Here is a 19,782-nt window from a genome sequence, read left to right on the forward strand (position 1 = left end):
ATAAGAAAATAAACTACATGGGAAGTAATAAACAATAAAAATATTTAAAGGACAGTCAACATCACCTCCTCCTACGCCACATTCATATGTAAACTATAAAAACTTCGGAAAAAAAAAATGAAGAGAAATAAGATAGAACAGCATGTCCAAGTGTACCCTCAAGCAAGATATCTCTAATCCTAAACAGTGGAAGGCCACAGTACAGAGGCTATGGTGCTACCCAAGACTAGAGAGCAATAGTTTGATTTTTGAGTGTCCTTTTGGAGGAGCTGCTTACCATAGCTAAATTCTCTCTTGTACCCTTACCAAGAGGAAAGTAGCCACTGAACAATTACAGTGCAGTAGTTAACTCCTTGGGCGAAGAATTGTTTAGTTATAGTGTTGTCAGATGAGGACAGAGGAAAATATGGAAAGAATGAGATAGACTATTCAGTGTGTGTGGGTGTAGGTAAAGACAAAATGAGAGGTAACTGGAGAGAAATCTAACGTAGGACTGTCTGGCCAATTAAAGGATGCAATAATCTAGGCGGCTGGTATCCTGGCCAGTTAACCACTGGTGCTGAAATGATTTTTCCTCCAAGCTTTATTGTAATTCAAAATCAATAAGAAGTTTACTTAGAATATTTTTGCTTGCAAAATAAGGAGATAAAATCTCCTGGAAGCTAGCTGAAGCAGTACACGAGATAACAGCCCTTCGATAGATCTGGTTAGAGTAACGTTTCTGTGTTGTGGTCATTAGGATATATTTAAATCAAGGTCTTAAGAAGAGACCATGCTTCCTTTTATTCATATTCTTTGTACTTGCTGGCACTGTGTGGATCACCCATATGGGAAGGAAGGCAATATATCTATACCCTTTCAAACTAGCAACATTGCATCCATCACTCAAGTCCTGGGAACTGGTATCAAAAGCCAGAAGACTCCTATTTATTACTATTTCTAGCTATTGGGAAAGCAGGATCCCATAAGCCCTGGAGCTCCAAGAGGGAAAATAGCACAGTGAGGAAAGGAAACAAGTACCCCTGAGCAAGAGAACTCTACCCAAAGGCAGTGGAAGGCCATGGTGCAGAGGCTATGGCACTACCTAAGATTAGAGAACAAGTGTTTTACTTTGGTGTCCTAACATAGACACTCATATAGGGGGTGGCAGTAATAACTACAACTTCTCCAAGGGATTGAATGAGAGTATAAGAAATTCCTCAACTTACAAACTTATTAGGTTCCAAGAAGCTGTTTGCAAGCAAAATCTTTAATTTCGTCTTGACTCACAAGCCTATGATTTTCAGCCACAAGTCAACAAATATTCGTTTCATATTGCAAATTTCGTCTTGATTACTATATTAAAACATTTTATTATAGTAGTTCATTACGAACTTTAAGATACAATATCCAAAATTAATTTCAGTTTAATTTGTATTTGTATTTCCAAATGTTTGTTAAAAAGAAAAAAAAAAGTTAAAAACAAGCGTAATCTTACTGTTTCCGGTGGTAGTGTTATGGATGCGGTCGTGATCCCTCTGCTTAAGCAACTCCAGGAGTTCGTCGGCATCAATGCTCATCTCCAACATCTTCCCCCGCTGCTTCGCATTTCCGGCCTTGAATTTCCCCGACTGGATGATCATCTTCTCTAGCTTTCTCTTCGCCCCGGCCCTGTCTACGATCCTCTCGTCGATGGAACTGGCGGTTATGAGCCGTAGAACCAGGACCGGTTTCGTCTGTCCGATTCTGTGGCACCGATCCTGGGCTTGTAGGTCACATTGTGGGTTCTATCGACGGACAAATGAAAAGTAAGACGACAATCTCAATACTTTTATCAAAAAGGATATTTACTGTGTTTATAAGAAGTGATCGTTACTTTTTATAGATAGACATAACTACTGTATTTAACGAGTAACTTCGCACAGATTTATAGACATGACTACTGTATCTACCAAGTATCTTTATACAGACATTATTACTGTATCTAACAGGCTGACTTCAAACTAACCCAATCAGAGTCATAAATGATCACAGTGTCTGCAGTAGCAAGATTTATTCCAAGGCTTCCGGCTCTCGTACTAATTAAATACAGAAAGTCTGTAGATTTCTTATCGTTGAATCCTTCTATGTCTTGCTGCCGTTCATCAAGCGACTTACAGCCATCCAACCTCTTATATCTGTAACGTTAGAAAGTCGTGAATCAAGTTTTTATACAATAATTATTATAATCATTATTATTATTATTACTATTAATATTAGGAAAGCTACAACCTTAGTAGGAAAAGCAAGATGCTATAAGCCCAAGGACTCCAACATGGAAAAATAGCCCAGTGAGGAAAATAAAAAAAAAAACTATGAGAAGTAATGAAATATTAAAATATTTTAATAACAATAACATTAACCCTTTAACCCCCAGGCTCTTTGGAAATTTCCAACCCTTAACCCCCAAGGGGTTATTTTTTTCCCAGCACATTTTGCAGTATATTTTCTTTAAATTGCTCTAATAGCCTTAATTTTTGTCATAGAGAGGTCAGGTTGGTCTCATTCTCTTGGAAAATGCCTGAATTTTTCCAAAAAATTATCAAAAATATGAAAAAAAAAAAAGATTTTTTATAGCAATTTTTTGCAAGGACGTACCGGTACGTCCATGGGGGTAAAGGGATGGGTTTTGTGAAACGTACCAGTACGTCCTTTGGGGGTAAAATGGTTAAAATAGATCCTTCATATATAAACTATAAACAGACTTCTGTCAGCCTGTTCAACATAAAAGATTTGTTGTAAATTTTAACTTTTGAAGTTCTACCAATTCAACTACCCGATTAGGAAGATCATTTCACAACTTGGTCACAGCTGGAATAAAACTTCTAGAATACTGTGTAGTATTGAGTGATATGATGAAGAGGCACGACACAAATGTATGCGTAGTCCTTCCTAAACATTTTAATCCACTTCTTTTGAATGTAGTTTTGAGCTCAAGTTATAAAGTAATCCCTCACCTCTCGCGGTTAATGGGGACCAGAACTGACCGCAATAGGTGAAAACCCGCGAAGTAGGATCCCTCCCTATTTTTGGAAGACGTACATTTTTTTTGTGTACATGTACATGTATATATAATAACAATAAGTGTATATTAACCCTATAAATGCATATGTTATCAGTAGAACAAAGAATCATGTAAATAAATATTAATAATATAAATTATATACTGTACATAAAATAAAGTAATGTCCTGTATAAATACTGTAATATAAATACAGTATTTAATACATTACGTATACTGTACGTACATTTACATTTATAGGCTACATAAATAATATACAGTGTAAGTGTACATGTACAGTACATACATATGTAGATATAAATAGTGTACGTGTATATACTGTAGATATGTTTTTAGAACTAGGATGGTCCACATAGATGATGGCCTCAATCCAGCCATCCATATTTACTCCCATCATGCCAACATGAGAAATGGCATAGACCAGGAGGGATTATTGCCATGTAGTAACTTTTTCATCTAATTTCTATCATTAAAATGGTTTTACAATGTTCATTTTTCATTGTTATTCATTTCTGATGTCAAGGGTTATATACTTCCTTAATTAGCATAAAAAACTATTGAAAAATAAAAAGTAGGTGTATTAAAAGACAAAAATGTTTGTAAATGTTCAAGATTATATTTTCACCCATATCAATTTCTAAACACAAGAATAGTGCCAACGTTATCCCTGCGTGTCGTAAGAGGCAACTAAAAGGGACAGGACGAGGGGGCTAGGAACCTCCTCTCCTGTATCTACATCCTGTGAGACATCGACAAAGAGATGGAGCTGGGGGGAGAGTGACTGCTCCCCGCACTCTAGTTTTGGGGTGTTTGAATGTGCGTGGATGTAGTACGATAGAGAGTAAAAGATGTGAAATTGGATGTTTAGGAATAGAAGGATGGATGTATTAGCCTTGTGTGAGACGAAGATAAAAGGAAAGGGTGAAGTGATGTTTGGTGAAATGTCTGGTAGAGTGTCTGGGATTGAAAGGGGAAGAGCGAGAGAGGGTGTGGCTTTATTGCTGAGTGAATGGATGACAGGTAAAGTAGTGGAATGGAAGGAGATATCATCTAGGTTAATGTGGGTAAGGGTTAGGTTGGGTAGGGAATGTTGGGCGTTTGTCAGTGCGTATGGGCCAGGTAGTGAGAAAAGTGAAGAAGAGTGGAATGAGTTCTGGAATGAATTAACTAGGTGTAGAAGGACTGGGTAGAAGGAATTATGTAGTTGTCATGGGTGACTTAAATGCTAGAGTGGGCGCTGGAGAGGTAGAAGGTGTCATTGGGAAGTATGGCGTACCAGGTGAAAATGAGAGTGGTGAGAGACTGGTAGCTGTGTGTGTTGAGCAAGAGATGGTGATAAGTTCTAGCTTTTTAAAAAAGAAAGATAAAAACAAGTATACATGGGTAAGAGTGGCAAATGGAAGAGTGGTAGAAAGGGCGTTAATGGATTATGTGTTGATAACTAAAAGAATGTTTGGAAGATTGAAAGATGTGCACGTGTTTAGGGGTATGGCTAACGGTATGTCTGATCATTTTTTGGTGGAAGGAAAATTAGTTGTAGCAAAAGAATGGGGGAATAGAGTAGGTGGATGTAAAAGGGAGGTAGTGAGGGTTGAAGAGCTAATAAAACCGGGGGTAAAAAGTTAATATCAGGAAAGGTTGAAAATGATATATGACGAAGTGAAAGTAAGAGAAACTGGCAATTTAGAGGCGGAGTGGAAGTTAGTAAAAGAAAATTTTGTTGGGATTGCAAGTGATATGTGTGGGAAAGAAGGTTGTTGGAGGCAGCATGAGGAAGGGCAGTGAATGGTGGAATGAAGGAGTGAAGGTAAAAGTGGAAGAGAAAAAGAGGGCTTTTGAAGAATGGCTGCAGAGTAATAGTATAGAGAAGTAAGAAAAATATAAGGAGAAAAATGTGGAAGTAAAGCACAAGGTACGTGAGGCAAAGAGGGCAGCTGACCTGAGGTGGGGTCAGGGATTAGGTCATTCATATGAAGAGAATAAGTAGTAGTTTTGGAAAGAAGTGAAGAGAGTAAGGAAGGCTGGCTCAAGAATGGAAGAGACAGTGAAAGATGGAAATGGAAGGTTGTTAAAAGGAGAGGAGGCAAGGAAAAGATGGGCAGAATATTTTGAAAGTTTACTGATGTTGAGGATAATAGGGAGGCAGATATAATTGCTGTTGCAGGTGTTGAGGTGCCAGTGATGGGAGATGAGAATGAGAGAGAGATTACAATAGATGAAGTGAGGAGAGCACTAGATGAAACGAGAGTAGGAAAAGCATCTGGTACGGATGGTGTGAGAGCTGAGATGTTGAAGGAGGGGGGTGTGACTGTACTTGAATGGTTGGTGAGATTGTTTAATGTGTTTTGTGTTGTCAATGGTACCAGTAGATTGGGTTTGTGCATGTATTGTACCACTATATAAGGGTAAGGGAGATGTGCATGAGTGTTGTAATTCAAGAGGTATTAGTTTGTTGAGTGTAGTTGGAAAAGCGTATGGTAGAGTAATGATTAATAGGATCAAGGATAAAACAGAGAATGCAATCTTGGAAGTACAGGGTGGTTTTAGAAGAGGTAGGGGTTGTATGAATCAGATTTTTACAGTTAGGCAGATATGCGAGAAATATTTAGCAAAAGGTAAGGAGGTGTATGTTGCGTTTATGGATCTGGAGAAAGCGTATGATAGAGTTGATAGGGAAGCAATGTGGAATGTGATGAGGTTATATGGAGTTAGTGGAAGGTTGTTGCAAGCAGTGAAAAGTTTCTACAAAGGTAGTAAAGCATGTGTTAGGATAGGAAATGAAGTGAGTGATTGGTTTCCGGTGAGAGTGGGGCTGAGACAGGGATGTGTGATGTCGCCGTGGTTGTTTAACTTGTATGTTGATGGAGTGGTGAGAGAAGTGAATGCTCGAGTGCTTGGAGGAGGATTAAAACTGGTAGACGAGAATGGCCATGAATGGGAGGTAAATCAGTTGTTGTTTGCAGATGATACTGTACTGGTTGCAGACACAGAAGAGAAGCTTGGACGATTAGTGACAGAATTTGGAAGTGTGTGAGAGAAGGAAGTTGAGAGTTAATGTGGGTAAGAGTAAGGTTATGAGATGTACGAGAAGGGAAGGTGGTGCAAGGTTGAATGTCATGTTGAATGGAGAGTTACTTGAGGTGGTGGATCAGTTTAAGTACTTGGGGTCTGTTGTTGCAGCAAATGGTGGAGTGGAAGCAGATGTACGTCAGAGAATGAATGAAGGTTGCAAAGTGTTGGGGACAGTTAAGGGAGTAGTAAAAAATAGAGGTTTGGGCATGAATATAAAGAGAGTTCTATATGAGAAAGTGATTGTACCAACTGTGATGTATGGATCGGAGTTGTGGGGAATGAAATTGATGGAGACAGAAATTGAATGTGTTTGAGATGAAGTGTCAAAGGAGTATGGCTGGTGTATCTCGAGTAGATAGGGTTAGGAACGAAGTGGTGAGGGTGAGAACGGGTGTAAGAAATGAGTTAGCAGCTAGAGTGGATATGAATGTGTTGAGGTGGTTTGGCCATGTTGAGAGAATGGAAAATGGATGTCTGCTAAAGAAGGTGATGAATGCAAGAGTTGATGAGAGAAGTACTAGAGGAAGGCCAAGGTTTGGGTGGATGGATGGAGTGAAGGAAGCTCTGGGTGATAGGAGGATAGATGTGAGCGAGGCAAGAGAGCGTGCTAGAAATAGGAATGAATGGCGAGCGATTGTGACGCAGTTCCGGTAGGCCCTGCTGCTGCCTCCGATGCCTTAGATGACCGCCGAGGTAGCAGCAGTAGGGGATTCAGCATTATGAAGCTTCATCTGTGGTGGATAATGGGGGAGGGTGGGCTGTGACACCCTAGCAGTACCAGCTGAACTCGGTTGAGTCCCTTGTTAGGCTGGGAGGAACGTAAAGAGTAGAGGTCCCCTTTTTTGTTTTTGTTTCTTTGTTGATGTCGGCTACTCCCCAAAATTGGGGGAAGTGCCATGGTATATGTATGTATGTATGTATCAATTTCTATAACGTGGAAAGTTACTTGTTCAATAATGACTATAACAATCCTTTTACGGTATAATTGTTAAAAAAAATTTTCACCAGTACAGGTTTTCAACTTTCAAACTTAATTCATCATATAGAGTATATGTTTGTATGTAGACCGTCGGCCACTCAATAAGACTGGAACGTCTAAACCAGCACTAGACCACAGTCCTGTGGGCCAACGTCAACTCCAGTCAATCAGTTCAACAGAGTAGTCAAACACTATACACTTTATTTTCATTTCTTGGTTATCATCATCATCATCATTCTATTCAAGAAAACCTATCTAGCAATTTCTTCCTTGTTCAATGAGGTTGTCATCACAAATCAATATTTACAAAGTTGATTGGCTCCATGAAGCCATTGTACATCCAATTTTGTTAAATTTTGGCCTAGGGTAGGCGTAACCTGAATCCCATGCCTATGATTTACAGCTACAAAATTCAACAAATAATTGGGTTTCATCATACATCCATATACCAAGGCACTTCCCCCAATTTTGGGGGGTTGCCGACATCAACAAAAGAAACAAAACAAAAAAGGGGACCTCTACTCTCTACGTTCCTCCCAGCCTAACAAGGGACTCAACCGAGTTCAGCTGGTACTGCTAGGGTGCCACAGCCCACCCTCCCCCGTTATCCACCACAGATGAAGCTTTATAACGCTGAATCCCCTGCTGCTGCTACCTCCGCGGTCATCTAAGGCACCGGAGGAAGCAGCATATGAAATATATATATATATATATATAAAGTTATTACAAATGTAGTTTTGCTTACTATATTAAATCACAAATTCTAAGTAATTTGTATTTTTCCTAACATTACTTACCTCGAACTACTTTCTTAGGAGTATCTGGGATCTCCTCCTAACCAACCAGAGTTTTGTGTAGTTTACCCTACTCCCGTTTTCTATGAGGGGCAACCTCAGGTGGTGTGATACGCGCCCTTAAGTACACAGTGTTGGAACAAATATAGTTTAATTACAGCATTTCTTTATCTTATCTTTGCTATTTGCAGTTGGATTTATGGCTGTATGCCGAGGACCTTTTGTGCCTTGAAAAACGTATCAATTTCAATACGCGAAATGTTGCAACAAAGTCAATTGTTGCACGAAATCTTACCTGTACTGCGGCCGCAACGTCAGGTAATCTTCCAGGATGTCCATCATCATCGTCATCTGAGAGAATATGAGCACGCGATGCCCTCTCTTGTGGAGTTCTTTTAGAAGCTGGTCCAAGACTTGCAGTTTTCCACACGACTTTACCAATTCCTCATCGATCTTGAGAAAACGAAAGGTTTGGTTAGAAAGGTGTTGGTATATTTACCAATAGTTAATAAGTCCTTTCCAGATTCAATGTGTATTTGTGGCCCTTTTTCTTTAATACAAGGACAATTGGTTAACTATTTTTTTTTTACTTTTCAAGAATAATTTTCATAAGTAAAGATATTCTTTCAGCTAACTTCAGAAAGGGGACGAAACTTAAAAATCAGATTATCACAAAACGGACCAATAAACTTTGAAAAACCTGAATATAGAACTTTTTTTAAACCAATTATTAATAAATTCTATTAATAAACAATCAAAATTTTTAGTAATTTTGTTTATCATTCTCTAAATTGAAAAAAATATTGTATATTATATGTACCAAAATTCTCGAAAATAATCTATTTCTTTGGCACTGTCCTAGAACGCTAGACAAGGACTCTAGTTTAAAGGCTACTCATGAATGGCAGAGGCAAGGGACAGTGACATTGCCCTATCAAACAGGACAATGCCAAAGACACCGACCATATATACCATTTGATCAGCTCCCAAGTCCCCTCTACAAGCTGGGACCAGGGAGGTCCAGGCAATGGCTGCTGATGACCTATAGGCTCCCCTAACCACTCCCCCATCCTTAGCTCAGCGACCAAAGGAACTAACGAGTTTGAGCAGGACTCAAAACCCCAGTCTGGTGTTCACCAGTCAGGGAAGTTACCACAATGCTAAAACTAATGTTTTCATAGTTTTAGAAAATAAAAAAAAAACTTGTGGATAATCAATTACTAATTTTAAATTTTAGTGCCTAATTAATAAATCATTACTTACTATTTACGTACATACTGTAGTTACCATACAGGCAAATTGTTAACGCATAGGATTTGATTATGCAATAAGCATATAAATATAAAATATTAGGACTAACATCTAAAATGACAGAAGAGGATTGTTGTGGCCTGATTGGTAACATCTCTGTCTGGTGATTTGCCAGACAGGGGTTAGAGTCCCACCCAGACTTGTTAGTGCCATTAGTGTCTGCAACCTTACCATCCTTGTGAGCTAAGGTTGGGGGGTTTGGGAGAACCTATAGGTCTATCTGCTGAGTCATCAGCAGCCACTGCCTGGCCCTCCTTGGTCCTAGTTTGGGTGGAGAGGAGGCTTGGGTGCTGATCATATTATATATAGTCAGTCCCTATGGCATTGTCCTGATTGCTAGGGCAATGTCACTGTCCCTTGCCTCTGCCATTCATGAGCGACCTTTAAACCTTTAAGAGTAATCTTTTCAATATAATTTGAGTGAAGATACCCATCTCTGTTACAGTTATTTTAATACTATTTTTCTTTTTTAAGTAAAAACTGGTTAGGGACCTTCGCGATAAAAACAGGCCCTTCGAAGTATAAGGTTTTGTTTACATTGATGTCAAAGACAACGGTAAACCAATACAATTAGAGTACAGTACAGTACTCTTAAATAATCTTCAAGCCTTATTACTTATATGTAAAGTAGTTAGCAATTATTATTTACATAAGTAGTTTAAGTTATGCACAGGGTCCCATTGACATCTAAACTATTTGAGAATGTGGATAGTGTAAGATAGAAAATATTAAAATTAAAGCAAAGTAAAATCTGAAAATCAAATCGCCTGATATTACATATAAAAATTGGGTTATATTTCAGTTTAATAAGGTCGGTGTTACTATATGGACATGATTCATGGTATAACAATTTAACAATATCCAACAGATTTTGTAGATTTGAGAAGCCCTCAGATGAATACTGGTAGTTAAATGGCAGGACAGGATTACAAATGAAACAATAACGAGATTACTCGAGTCCCATTTATGAATGAGGTCATGGTGAGGGGTAAATGGAGATGGTTAGGGAATGTTCTTTGCACTCCCCAAGAGGTCAGTTCAAACTTTAAATTGGGATCCAAAAGGCAGTATAAGAGTTGGAAGACCCAGGCCTACATGGCTGAGGAATATGAAGTCAATGAATTGGATTTATGAATCTGGGCTAGATAAACTAAGGGATTCGTCCTGTGGAGCTAACGTCCTTGACTGGTGATCGTCAGACTGGGGTTCAAGTCCCGCTCAAACTCATTAGTTCCTTCGGTCGCTGCAACCTCACCATCCTTGTGAGCTAAGGATGGGGGATTTGGGGGACCCTATAGGTCTATCTCCTGAGTCATCAGCAGCCATTGCCTGCCCCCTTCTTGATCCTAGCTTGGGTGGAGAGGGGGCATGAGTGCCGATGATATGTATATGAACGTCTCTAGGGCATTGTCCTGCTTGATAGGGCAATGTCACTGTCCATTGCCTCTGTCATTCATGAGCGGCCTTTAAAACCTTCAAGCGGATTTAGGGTAAAACCCCAGGAGTACCCGATCAAGTAAAATTTAAAACTGGTTAGGCACAAGATGGAGGAGATCAAGAATTAACCAAGGGAGAGTAGGACATAAAGCTAGCAATGCTGTTATCAACAAAGTCATTTCTAAGGAAGCATATTTCTGTTTTTTTAACCATATTAGTGAGAACTAAAAGACAGAAGTTAATTATTATTATTATTATTACTAGCTAAGCTACAACCCTAGTTGGAAAAGCAAGATGCTAAAAGCCCAAGTGCTGCGACAGGGAAAAATAGTGCAGTGAAGAAAGGAAATAGGGAAATGAATAAACAATATAAGTAATGAAAATTAAAATAAAATATTCTATAAACATTAACAACATCAGACAGATATTAGATTTATAAACTATAAAAGCACTTATGTCAACCTGTTCAATATAAAAACATTTGCTGCGAGTTTGATCATTCCACAACTTGGTCAAAGCTGGAATAAAACTTCTAGAATACTGTGTGGTATTGAGCCTCATGGTGGAGAAGGCCTGACGATTAGAATTAACTGCATACCTAGTTACTAGCAAACGCTTAAAAGACATTCGTTATCAGTTTAAAACATTTTCTGGAGTAGACCCCTCTTTCAAACAAGTTTTATTATAAGTAATTGCTGCGTCTGTGGCATTAGTCTTATAATTAACAATTTCTACTATTATCATCATTTTCTCTTCATTACTGTATCCTGCCAGTCATTGTGAAAAGAACAAGCAGAAGTTCCTCGAACTAAAAACTTATTACGTTCCAAGAAGCTGTTTGAGTCCCATTTTATTAACCCTTTTACCCCCAAAGGACGTACTGGTACGTTTCACAAAACTCATCCCTTTACCCCCTTGGACGTATTGGTACGTCCTTGCAAAAAATCTGCTATTTAAAATTTTTTTTTTACATATTTTTGATAATTTTTTGAGAAAATTCAGGCATTTTCCAAGAGAATGAGACCAACCTGACCTCTCTATGACAAAAATTAAGGCTGTTAGAGCAATTTAAAAAAAATATATTTCAAAATGTGCTTGGGAAAAAAAGCCTGGGGGTTAAGGGTTGGAAAGTTCCAAATAGCATTGGGGGTAAAAGGGTTAAATTTTGGCCTATGATTTCCTGCTACAAAAGTCAACAAACAGTTGGGTTTCATATGAAATAGATATCAGGTTATTACAAATGTTGTTTTGCTTACTGTATTAAATTATATATTGTTTTATTCCAGTATTTCTTTATCTTATCTTTGTTATTAATTGGATTTGTGTTTGTATCCCCGAATGTTTATAAGTTGAGGACAGAGAAAATGATAAGATAAAAAGCTAATAGAAAAAAATCATAACAAAACTAACGCCACATAGGCAGCAATTACTTTTAATATAACTAGTTTAAACATTCACAAAAGCATATATTTAGCACAATATACCCCACAGCAAAAATAAAGTGAAATGACCGGACAAGCAATAGTAAACGGAAAACAAGCCGGCACTGCAAAACGAACTGCAGATTCAACCGAGCATAACAAATGTGTCTTACCTTGAACGAGCCGTCTTTGTTCAGGGGGTAATTCAACAGATACGGATGGTTTACAATTCTTCGCATCTGCATGGCTCTGTTTTGTAGCTTCACATTCAGTACTGATGTCTTCTGGGTTAGTTTTCTGGAAAAAAAAATAACAGACGAGAATGAAGAATGGAAGAAATGCTAAGCCAAAATCCTACTTAGAAAAGCAGGATGCTATAAGCCCAAGGGCTCCAACAGGGAAAAATAGTCCAGAGAATTAAGGGAATAAGGAAATAAAACTACAAGAGAAGTAATTAATCAAAATATTTCAAGGACAGTTACATTGAAATAAATCTTTCATATATTAACTAAGAAAACTTAAAAAAACAGGGGAAGAGACATAAGAATAGTGCCTGAATGTATCAAGCCGGAGAACTCTATACCAGATACATGACTTCACATCAGCCTACTTGACTCTTACTACTAAATGGTGATGTGATGGAGCGCAGGTTATAAATTTTGCCGGGTTCTTCCAGCTCAGCAGTCGCAGATGAGCAAATTTTAAGCGTGAATTGGTATTGATAGTTTAAGTGTCTAGTCGATATTTCAAAGGTCACACATGATTGGCAGAGGCAAAAGAGAAGACAAAGTTGAAGACTGACCATACAGTATATACATATGATAGCTAAAGAGTCCCTTCTAACCTTAAAATGGGGAAAGTACAGTGCAGTAGTTAACTCCTTGGGCAAAGAAGAATTGTTTGATTATCTCGATGTTGTCAGATGAGGACAGAGGAGAATATGGAAAAAATAGGCCTGACAATTCAGTGTATGTGTAGGCAAAGGCAAAGGCAAAGACAAAATGAACCATAACCAGAGAGAAATCTAACGTAGTACTGTCTGGCCAATTAAAGAACGCAATAACAATCTAGCGGTAGTATCTCAACAGGTGGCTGGTGTCCTGGCCAGTTAACCACTGGTAATCGGGAGTGTTCCTAGTTCTATTTACCAACATGTTATCACCAAACCACTAGTTCAACACCAGCCTTACTTACAGGTTGGTCTCTTGCCTGTAGGAACTAAAATAATTTAGAATTCAAGAGGTTAGCACCTTCAACTCTCACCAATTAGTAGAAACTCTTAAGTATACCTGGACAAGAAAGAAATGGAAAACATATAATCCTCAACAAAAATAATAACACTTACACAATCACAGATAAATTTCCATAGAACGGAAATTCAAATCTCCAATGTAAAGCATTAATAAACTTTAAGGGGTCTTGAAAGCCGATAATTGTGTGTAATAGTATCGTTTAGTGAAAAAAACAAATAATTCATGAAGTTGATGTTCTTAACTTTTCAAAAACAGGGCCCCTTCTGGACTAGGGTTTGAGACATGCTCAAAGCTCGATAGCTTCTTGTGGTTTCTGCAACCTCACCATATCCGAGCTAAGGAGTGGGGGGGGGGTGTAGAGCCTGTAGAGTGTATATCTATCTGCTGCGTCAACAGCAGCCACTACCTGGACCCTCCCTGATCCTAACTTGGGTGGAGAGGGGGATTGGGTGGTGATCATATGTGTATATGGTCAGTCTCTAGGGCAGTGTCCTTGCTAGCGCATTGTCACTATTCCCTTACCTCTGCTATTAATAAGAACTTTAAACTGAATCCCATTGGAACTTTGAAAACCCTAAATAAGACAAAGTTATAAAGTGACTTCTACAACAAATTGGCAATACTTACTTTGAATCTTTGGTCTCTTCATCCTCTTCTCTTATTTTGTTACTCAAGTAACTCTGGAAATCACTTGAATCATATTCAGCATCGAACACTTTGTAATCTACCTTCTTACTGGCTCTTCTCTTTGGTCTTCCCTTACTGTCATACTCAATTGGTTCCTTCACTACCGACTCCTACATAAAAAGATAAATTAATAGATTAAATCAGGAAATGGCATTTATTGTACTACACAGTTGGCTTCTTAAATTCCGGTGCACGACATGAGAAGCTAATTCAACAAAGTGCTGACATGCAGAAGACATTTTTCCCATATAGCACTTTTCCAAATTAATAAAACATGTTTGTTACAAGCTCAGTGACTGTTTTAGAGGCTGTGTTGCCAACGATTTTTCTTTTGCCGATCATAGCATACCGCCCTAGAGTGTACAGATGTCTAAAGTCTCATTGGCTTCCCCTGAAGTGTACAATACCTCAAGTTCTCAGAGACCTCTGCCATTACTCTACAATACTTGGGGAAGAAGAAATCTTACGGCCAATTGCATAAAGTACTTAGGGTCTCTTAACTAAGCAATAAAACAAATTCAAGGATTCCTCGTAAAGTGGTTAATTACAAGAACTCTCCCTAAACTCCAGTCTCGCCCGGTTCAGGACTTCAAATATGAATTTTAAACCGTAAGAATGTCCAGCAACATTTTCTTCTAAATTCAATAGATAATTAGAGGGGCACCGAGTAGAGCGCAGACCTCTGCCACGGCAGCTTATTTCACGACTTTGATCTTGACCTTAGACCTTAACATGAATTAATGGGTGTGGATTTTCATACACAAATATGAACCAAGTTTGAAGTCTCTGGGACAAAGATGTCCAAACTAATGGCTGATTATGTAAATTGGACATTTTAGGTAACCGTGACTTTGACCTTCCAAAATTTAATCATTTCCAGCTTTTTTACATAATAGTTAATCCTTGTAAGTTTCATTACTCTACAGTTAAAATTTGGCCAGGAAGCTGCTCCCAAACACAAACAGGGGGTAAAACATAGCCTCCTTCCAAATTCGTTGGCGGAGGTAATGTTATCCAACCCTTTAGTTCCTTTCTAGTCATCAAGATACTGTACTACAGTACTTTACTAACACAGAATACTGTACTTATAATTCCTCACTTCTCCGTTTCACTTAAATCGTTCCCAGATATTTGGGAGTGCTCCTTTACTTTTCAATAAGAGTGGCCCACACAACACACTTTACTTTTCAGATCTTTATCAAAAGGTTAAAATCATGAATAATCATAATGTTTACTTTTAAAAAGCTCAAAAAATCACAATGTTTAATTTTAAAAATCTCAAATGATAATGTTAACCTTTAAAAACTTAAATAATTGTATGTTTACCTTTAAAAAACTCAAATATTCACAATGTTTACCTGCTTCATTTTGTCAAAAACTTCGGTATCCATTTTCAAAGTGGCTTCATACCACTCGAGCTGCAACGGCGTCATGGGCGTGTAAACGTACAACTCCCTTTTTGGCGGGATGTCGAGGTTGACATCCTTCTTGACTCTCCGTAAAAAGAACGGACTTAAAATCTGGAAGAACAACGGCCGTACATTACAATAGATATTTCCAAATGGTTAAGATTATCACTCATCATATTGAAGAAAATCTAAAACTTATTTTTCGAATCAGATGTATTTTATGATTTATCTACCAAGGCACTTCCCCAATTGTGGACCCTCCTAGCTCCTCCCAGCCTGACGAGGGATTCAGCAGTTTTTAGGAGCCCAGTTATCCACCACAAATGAAGCTTCATATGCTGAATCCCCTTCTGCTGCTACCTCAGCAGTCACCAGGGTGACTGGAGGAAGCAGCAGGGCCTAACAGAACTGCCTCACAATTGCTCCCCATTAATTCCTATTTTCTTTTGCCTCTCTCACATCAATCCTTCTATCACCTACGGCTTTCTTCACTCCATCCATCCACCCAAACCTTGACCTTCACCTTGCACTTCTCCCGTCAACTCCTCCATTCAACACCTTCTTCAGCAGACAACCATTTTCCTTCCTCACCTTCATAAGGTGAGGAGGATAGATGAGAGAGAGGCAAGAGAGAGTGCTACAAATAGGAATGAATGGCGAGCGATTGTGACGCAGTTCCGGTAGGCCCTGCTGCCTCCTCCGATGCCTTAGATGACCGCGGAGGTAGCAGCAGTAGGGGATTCAGCATTATGAAGCTTCATCTGTGGTGGAAATGTGGGAGGTTGGGCTGTGGCACCCCACCCTAGCAGTACCAGCTGAACCCGGTTGACTCCCTTGTTAGGCTGGGAGGAACGTAGAGAGTAGAGGTCCCCTTTTTTGTTTTTGTTTCATTTGTTGATGTCGGCTACACCCCAAAATTGTTGGAAGTGCCTTGGTATATGTATGTATGTACCTTCATAAGCGTGGTGATGATTTGCTGCTCCCTCTCCTGCTGGACGATTTTCTCGTCGCTTCCGTCCTCCATCATGTCCGTTATGTCGAACCAGGACTCGAACACGTCGAGGGAATCGAAAATTTCCGGCATCAGGAAATTCAACAGCGACCACAGCTCGGCCAGACTGTTTTGCAGGGGGGTGCCCGTCATCAGGAGGCGGTTCGACGACGGAAATGTATTCAAGGACCTGAAGGGCAAAATTATATTTATTATACGACACTTAATTAAGCAATCTTTGGGATATTTCAAGTTTTATGGAAAAAAAGAATTCAGTGAATCAAAAGAAATGATTTACAGTAATGTACTCCAATAATTTACAAATATTTGCACAAGATACATTTCACACAAGTGTATATAATTTCAAAACCTTGGATTATACAACATATAAGTACAATAAATCAGTCTACTGTAAATGTGTAATTGGATTGTTAAAATATTGAACGGTCCACTATATTTGCATGTACAGTAAACTTAAGTAAAAAAATGTCCTCTTTAATATTAAACACTTCACAATTAGCCCATTTTTTGTATGAGACATCACTACAGATATACTCTCTCCAATTATTATTATTATTAGTAGTATTACAAGCCTTGCTACAACCCTAGTTGGAAAAGCAAGATGCTATAAGCCCAAGGGCTCCAACAGGGAAAAATATCCCAGTGAGGAAAAGAAATAAGGAAATAAATAAATGATGAGAATAAGTTAACAATATATCATTCTAAAAACAGTAACAACGTCAAAACAGATATGTCCTATCTAAACTATTAACAATGCCAAAAACAGATATGTCATATATAAAGTATAAAAAGAGTCACGTTAGCCTGGTCAACATAAAAATATTTGCTCCAACTTTGAACTTTTGAAGTTCTACTGATGGATAACTCAAAATACATTAACTTTTTTTTCTCAGACTAATAGTTCTATTTTTTATCTAAGGAAAGGACATTGACAATCTATGCCAAACTTTCTTTGCAATCAGTACATCAGTGTGCAACTCAAACTAACCAAATTATCCAAATAAGTCACTTTTCACTTTGCAAAATTTTCCTCTAAATTACAGAATTTAGCTTAAATGTAGAATAAATGGAGCAATCTAATTAAATGTGCAAAACCTAAACTACAGAACATCTTTCAAAAGAACCCTCGGGTCGTTGTAGCTTAGCTAACAAAAACCTATAACAACCACCATCTTGTTGCAGATTCTGCCCATTTCAAGGAAGCTCCATGGCAAAACATCCCATCATTCCAAATAAAATTCAAAAATTAATTATCACAAACATCTACCATACACAAAGAGAACCTTAGGTATTAACTACCCACTTAATGACAACTTCCTTACATATTAACTACCCACTTAATGCAAACTTCAACAAGCAGGAAAATACTGCAAATTTACTCACTTCGCAAGCCGACACTTGTGATTTTTCAGCCGGTGTCCCTCGTCCACGCAAATGTAGCGCCAGTGGAACTTGTTCAGGATCTTCGTGTCCCGTATCACGACCTAAATACGAAACAAACGTTCAACATTATTCTCATAAATGTTCTTATCCTCATATGACTTAACCCTTTTACCCCCACAAGGATGTACTGGTACGTTTCACAAAACTCATCCCTCTACCCTCACGGACGTACCGATACGTCCTTGCAAAAAAACTGCTATTTACATTTTTTTTTTGCATATTTTTTATAATTTTCTTTTTTAAACTTCAGGCATTTTCCAAGAGAATGAGACCAACCTGACCTCTCTATGACGAAAATTAAGGCTGTTAGAGCAATTAAAAAAAAATTATACTGCAAAATGTGCTTGAAAAAAAATAACCCCTGGGGGTTAAGGGTTGGAAAGTTCCAAATAGCCTGGGGGGTAAAAGGGTTAAGTAAAGCAATTTGGGTTTCTTCACAGGTTATTAAATGGGTTTATGGAAGAGTTAGTCTGGGGGCATTCAGCATCCAGTCATAGTAACTGTCAGAACAGGCTGGGCAGTAAGAAGTAAAAAATGCAACTTACAAACTTAATTGGTTCTAAGCAGCTGTTTGTAAGTTAAATTGCTCGTAAGCACAATTTTGTAAAATTTTGGCCTAGGGTAGACCTAACCTGAATTCCATGCCTATGATTTCAGCCACAAAAGTCAACAAATATTTGGGTTTCATATGAATAGCCAATTTACTATAAATATCACTTTGCCCACTGTATCAAATGATATAATATTGGATTTAAATGGTTATTAACCCTTTTACCCCCAAAGGACGTACTGGTACGTTTCACAAAAGCCATCCCTTTACCCCCATGGATGTACTGGTACGTCCTTGCAAAAAAAATGCTATACAAATTTTGTTTTTCATATTTTTGATAATTTTTTGAGAAAATTCAGGCATTTTCCAAGAGAATGAGACCAACCTGACCTCTCTATGACAAAAATTAAGGCTGCTAGAGCAATTTAAAAAAAAATATACTGCAAAATGTGCTGGGAAAAAAATAACCCCTGGGGGTTAAGGGTTGGAAATTTCCAGAGCCTGGGGGTAATAGGGTTAACATTTAAAAAAAAAAAGCCAACCAGATGAAGGACCATTGGGGACATTAAAAGATAACAGAGCAAAATGAACTCCAGTAGCAAAAAAGAAAAAAAAAACCGGCGGTAGCCTTAATGTACGACTCAGTAAAACAAAATAGGGTGTTCACTAAAGGGTACAGTACTCTCTTGCTAAACCTAAACCGACATCAGCTTTCAACGACAAAAGAGTTAGTTAACTTTATGAAACAAACGTAGAGGGTTAACGCCAAAGACATTATCTCACCTCAAACGAAGTAACAATTACAGGATGAACGTCGTGTGGAGCTCCTTCCACGGGAAACTTCTTGTACAACGATCGTGCTTTCTGGGCACGAACGGAGTCGCTTCCGTGATAGAGAACCACGGGGACCTAGAAGACAAATGAAACCTTAGAATGATTTGCTATCAACTACAATATTAACAAAATGTTTTTCAAGGGCTTTGCGTATTATAGTTACCATTATACTTTTCAAAGAATATCAATATATCTTTTATTAATAAACATATATCCATTACACCCAGTCATCTATTTTACTTTTGGAAGTTAGCAAAATAAACAAAAAAACTAGAAAAGCACTGAGTTCAGACTTTCGCCACAACAGCTTATTTCTCAAAACCAGCTTGCCTTTCCCAGAAGCAATTTAGACTGTGGGTATATTTGCAGTGTGAGACAACCATGTATGAACTTGGGTTAAGGTTAGGGTCAATTCGGTCGACCTTGACCTTCGCCTTTGACCTACGATTCAAAGTTGGGTCACTTCCACGTCTTGCCATAATTAATCCCCGACAGTTTCACTATTCTTTGAGTAAAACTGTAGCCAGGAAGTTGTTCACA

At 38.3% G+C, this 19,782-nt stretch overlaps 1 protein-coding gene across 1 annotated transcript in view; it reads right to left on the reverse strand.

The window, feature by feature from the left end:
- LOC137617126 (lymphocyte-specific helicase-like) overlaps nt 1-19,782 on the reverse strand; it is a 43,104-nt gene that overhangs the window by 3,939 nt on the left and 19,383 nt on the right. The window contains exons 10-18 of the mRNA XM_068346975.1: nt 19,192-19,317; nt 17,799-17,899; nt 16,356-16,584; nt 15,353-15,514; nt 13,935-14,104; nt 12,228-12,351; nt 8,181-8,338; nt 1,988-2,156; nt 1,478-1,766 (exon numbers count right to left, since the gene is read on the reverse strand). Of these exons, the coding sequence (XP_068203076.1) occupies nt 1,478-1,766; nt 1,988-2,156; nt 8,181-8,338; nt 12,228-12,351; nt 13,935-14,104; nt 15,353-15,514; nt 16,356-16,584; nt 17,799-17,899; nt 19,192-19,317 (1,528 nt within the window). The remainder of the gene's footprint in view (nt 1-1,477; nt 1,767-1,987; nt 2,157-8,180; nt 8,339-12,227; nt 12,352-13,934; nt 14,105-15,352; nt 15,515-16,355; nt 16,585-17,798; nt 17,900-19,191; nt 19,318-19,782) is intronic.

The sequence above is a fragment of the Palaemon carinicauda genome, chromosome 23 (assembly GCF_036898095.1).
Source record: "Palaemon carinicauda isolate YSFRI2023 chromosome 23, ASM3689809v2, whole genome shotgun sequence".
NCBI lineage: Eukaryota > Metazoa > Arthropoda > Malacostraca > Decapoda > Palaemonidae > Palaemon > Palaemon carinicauda.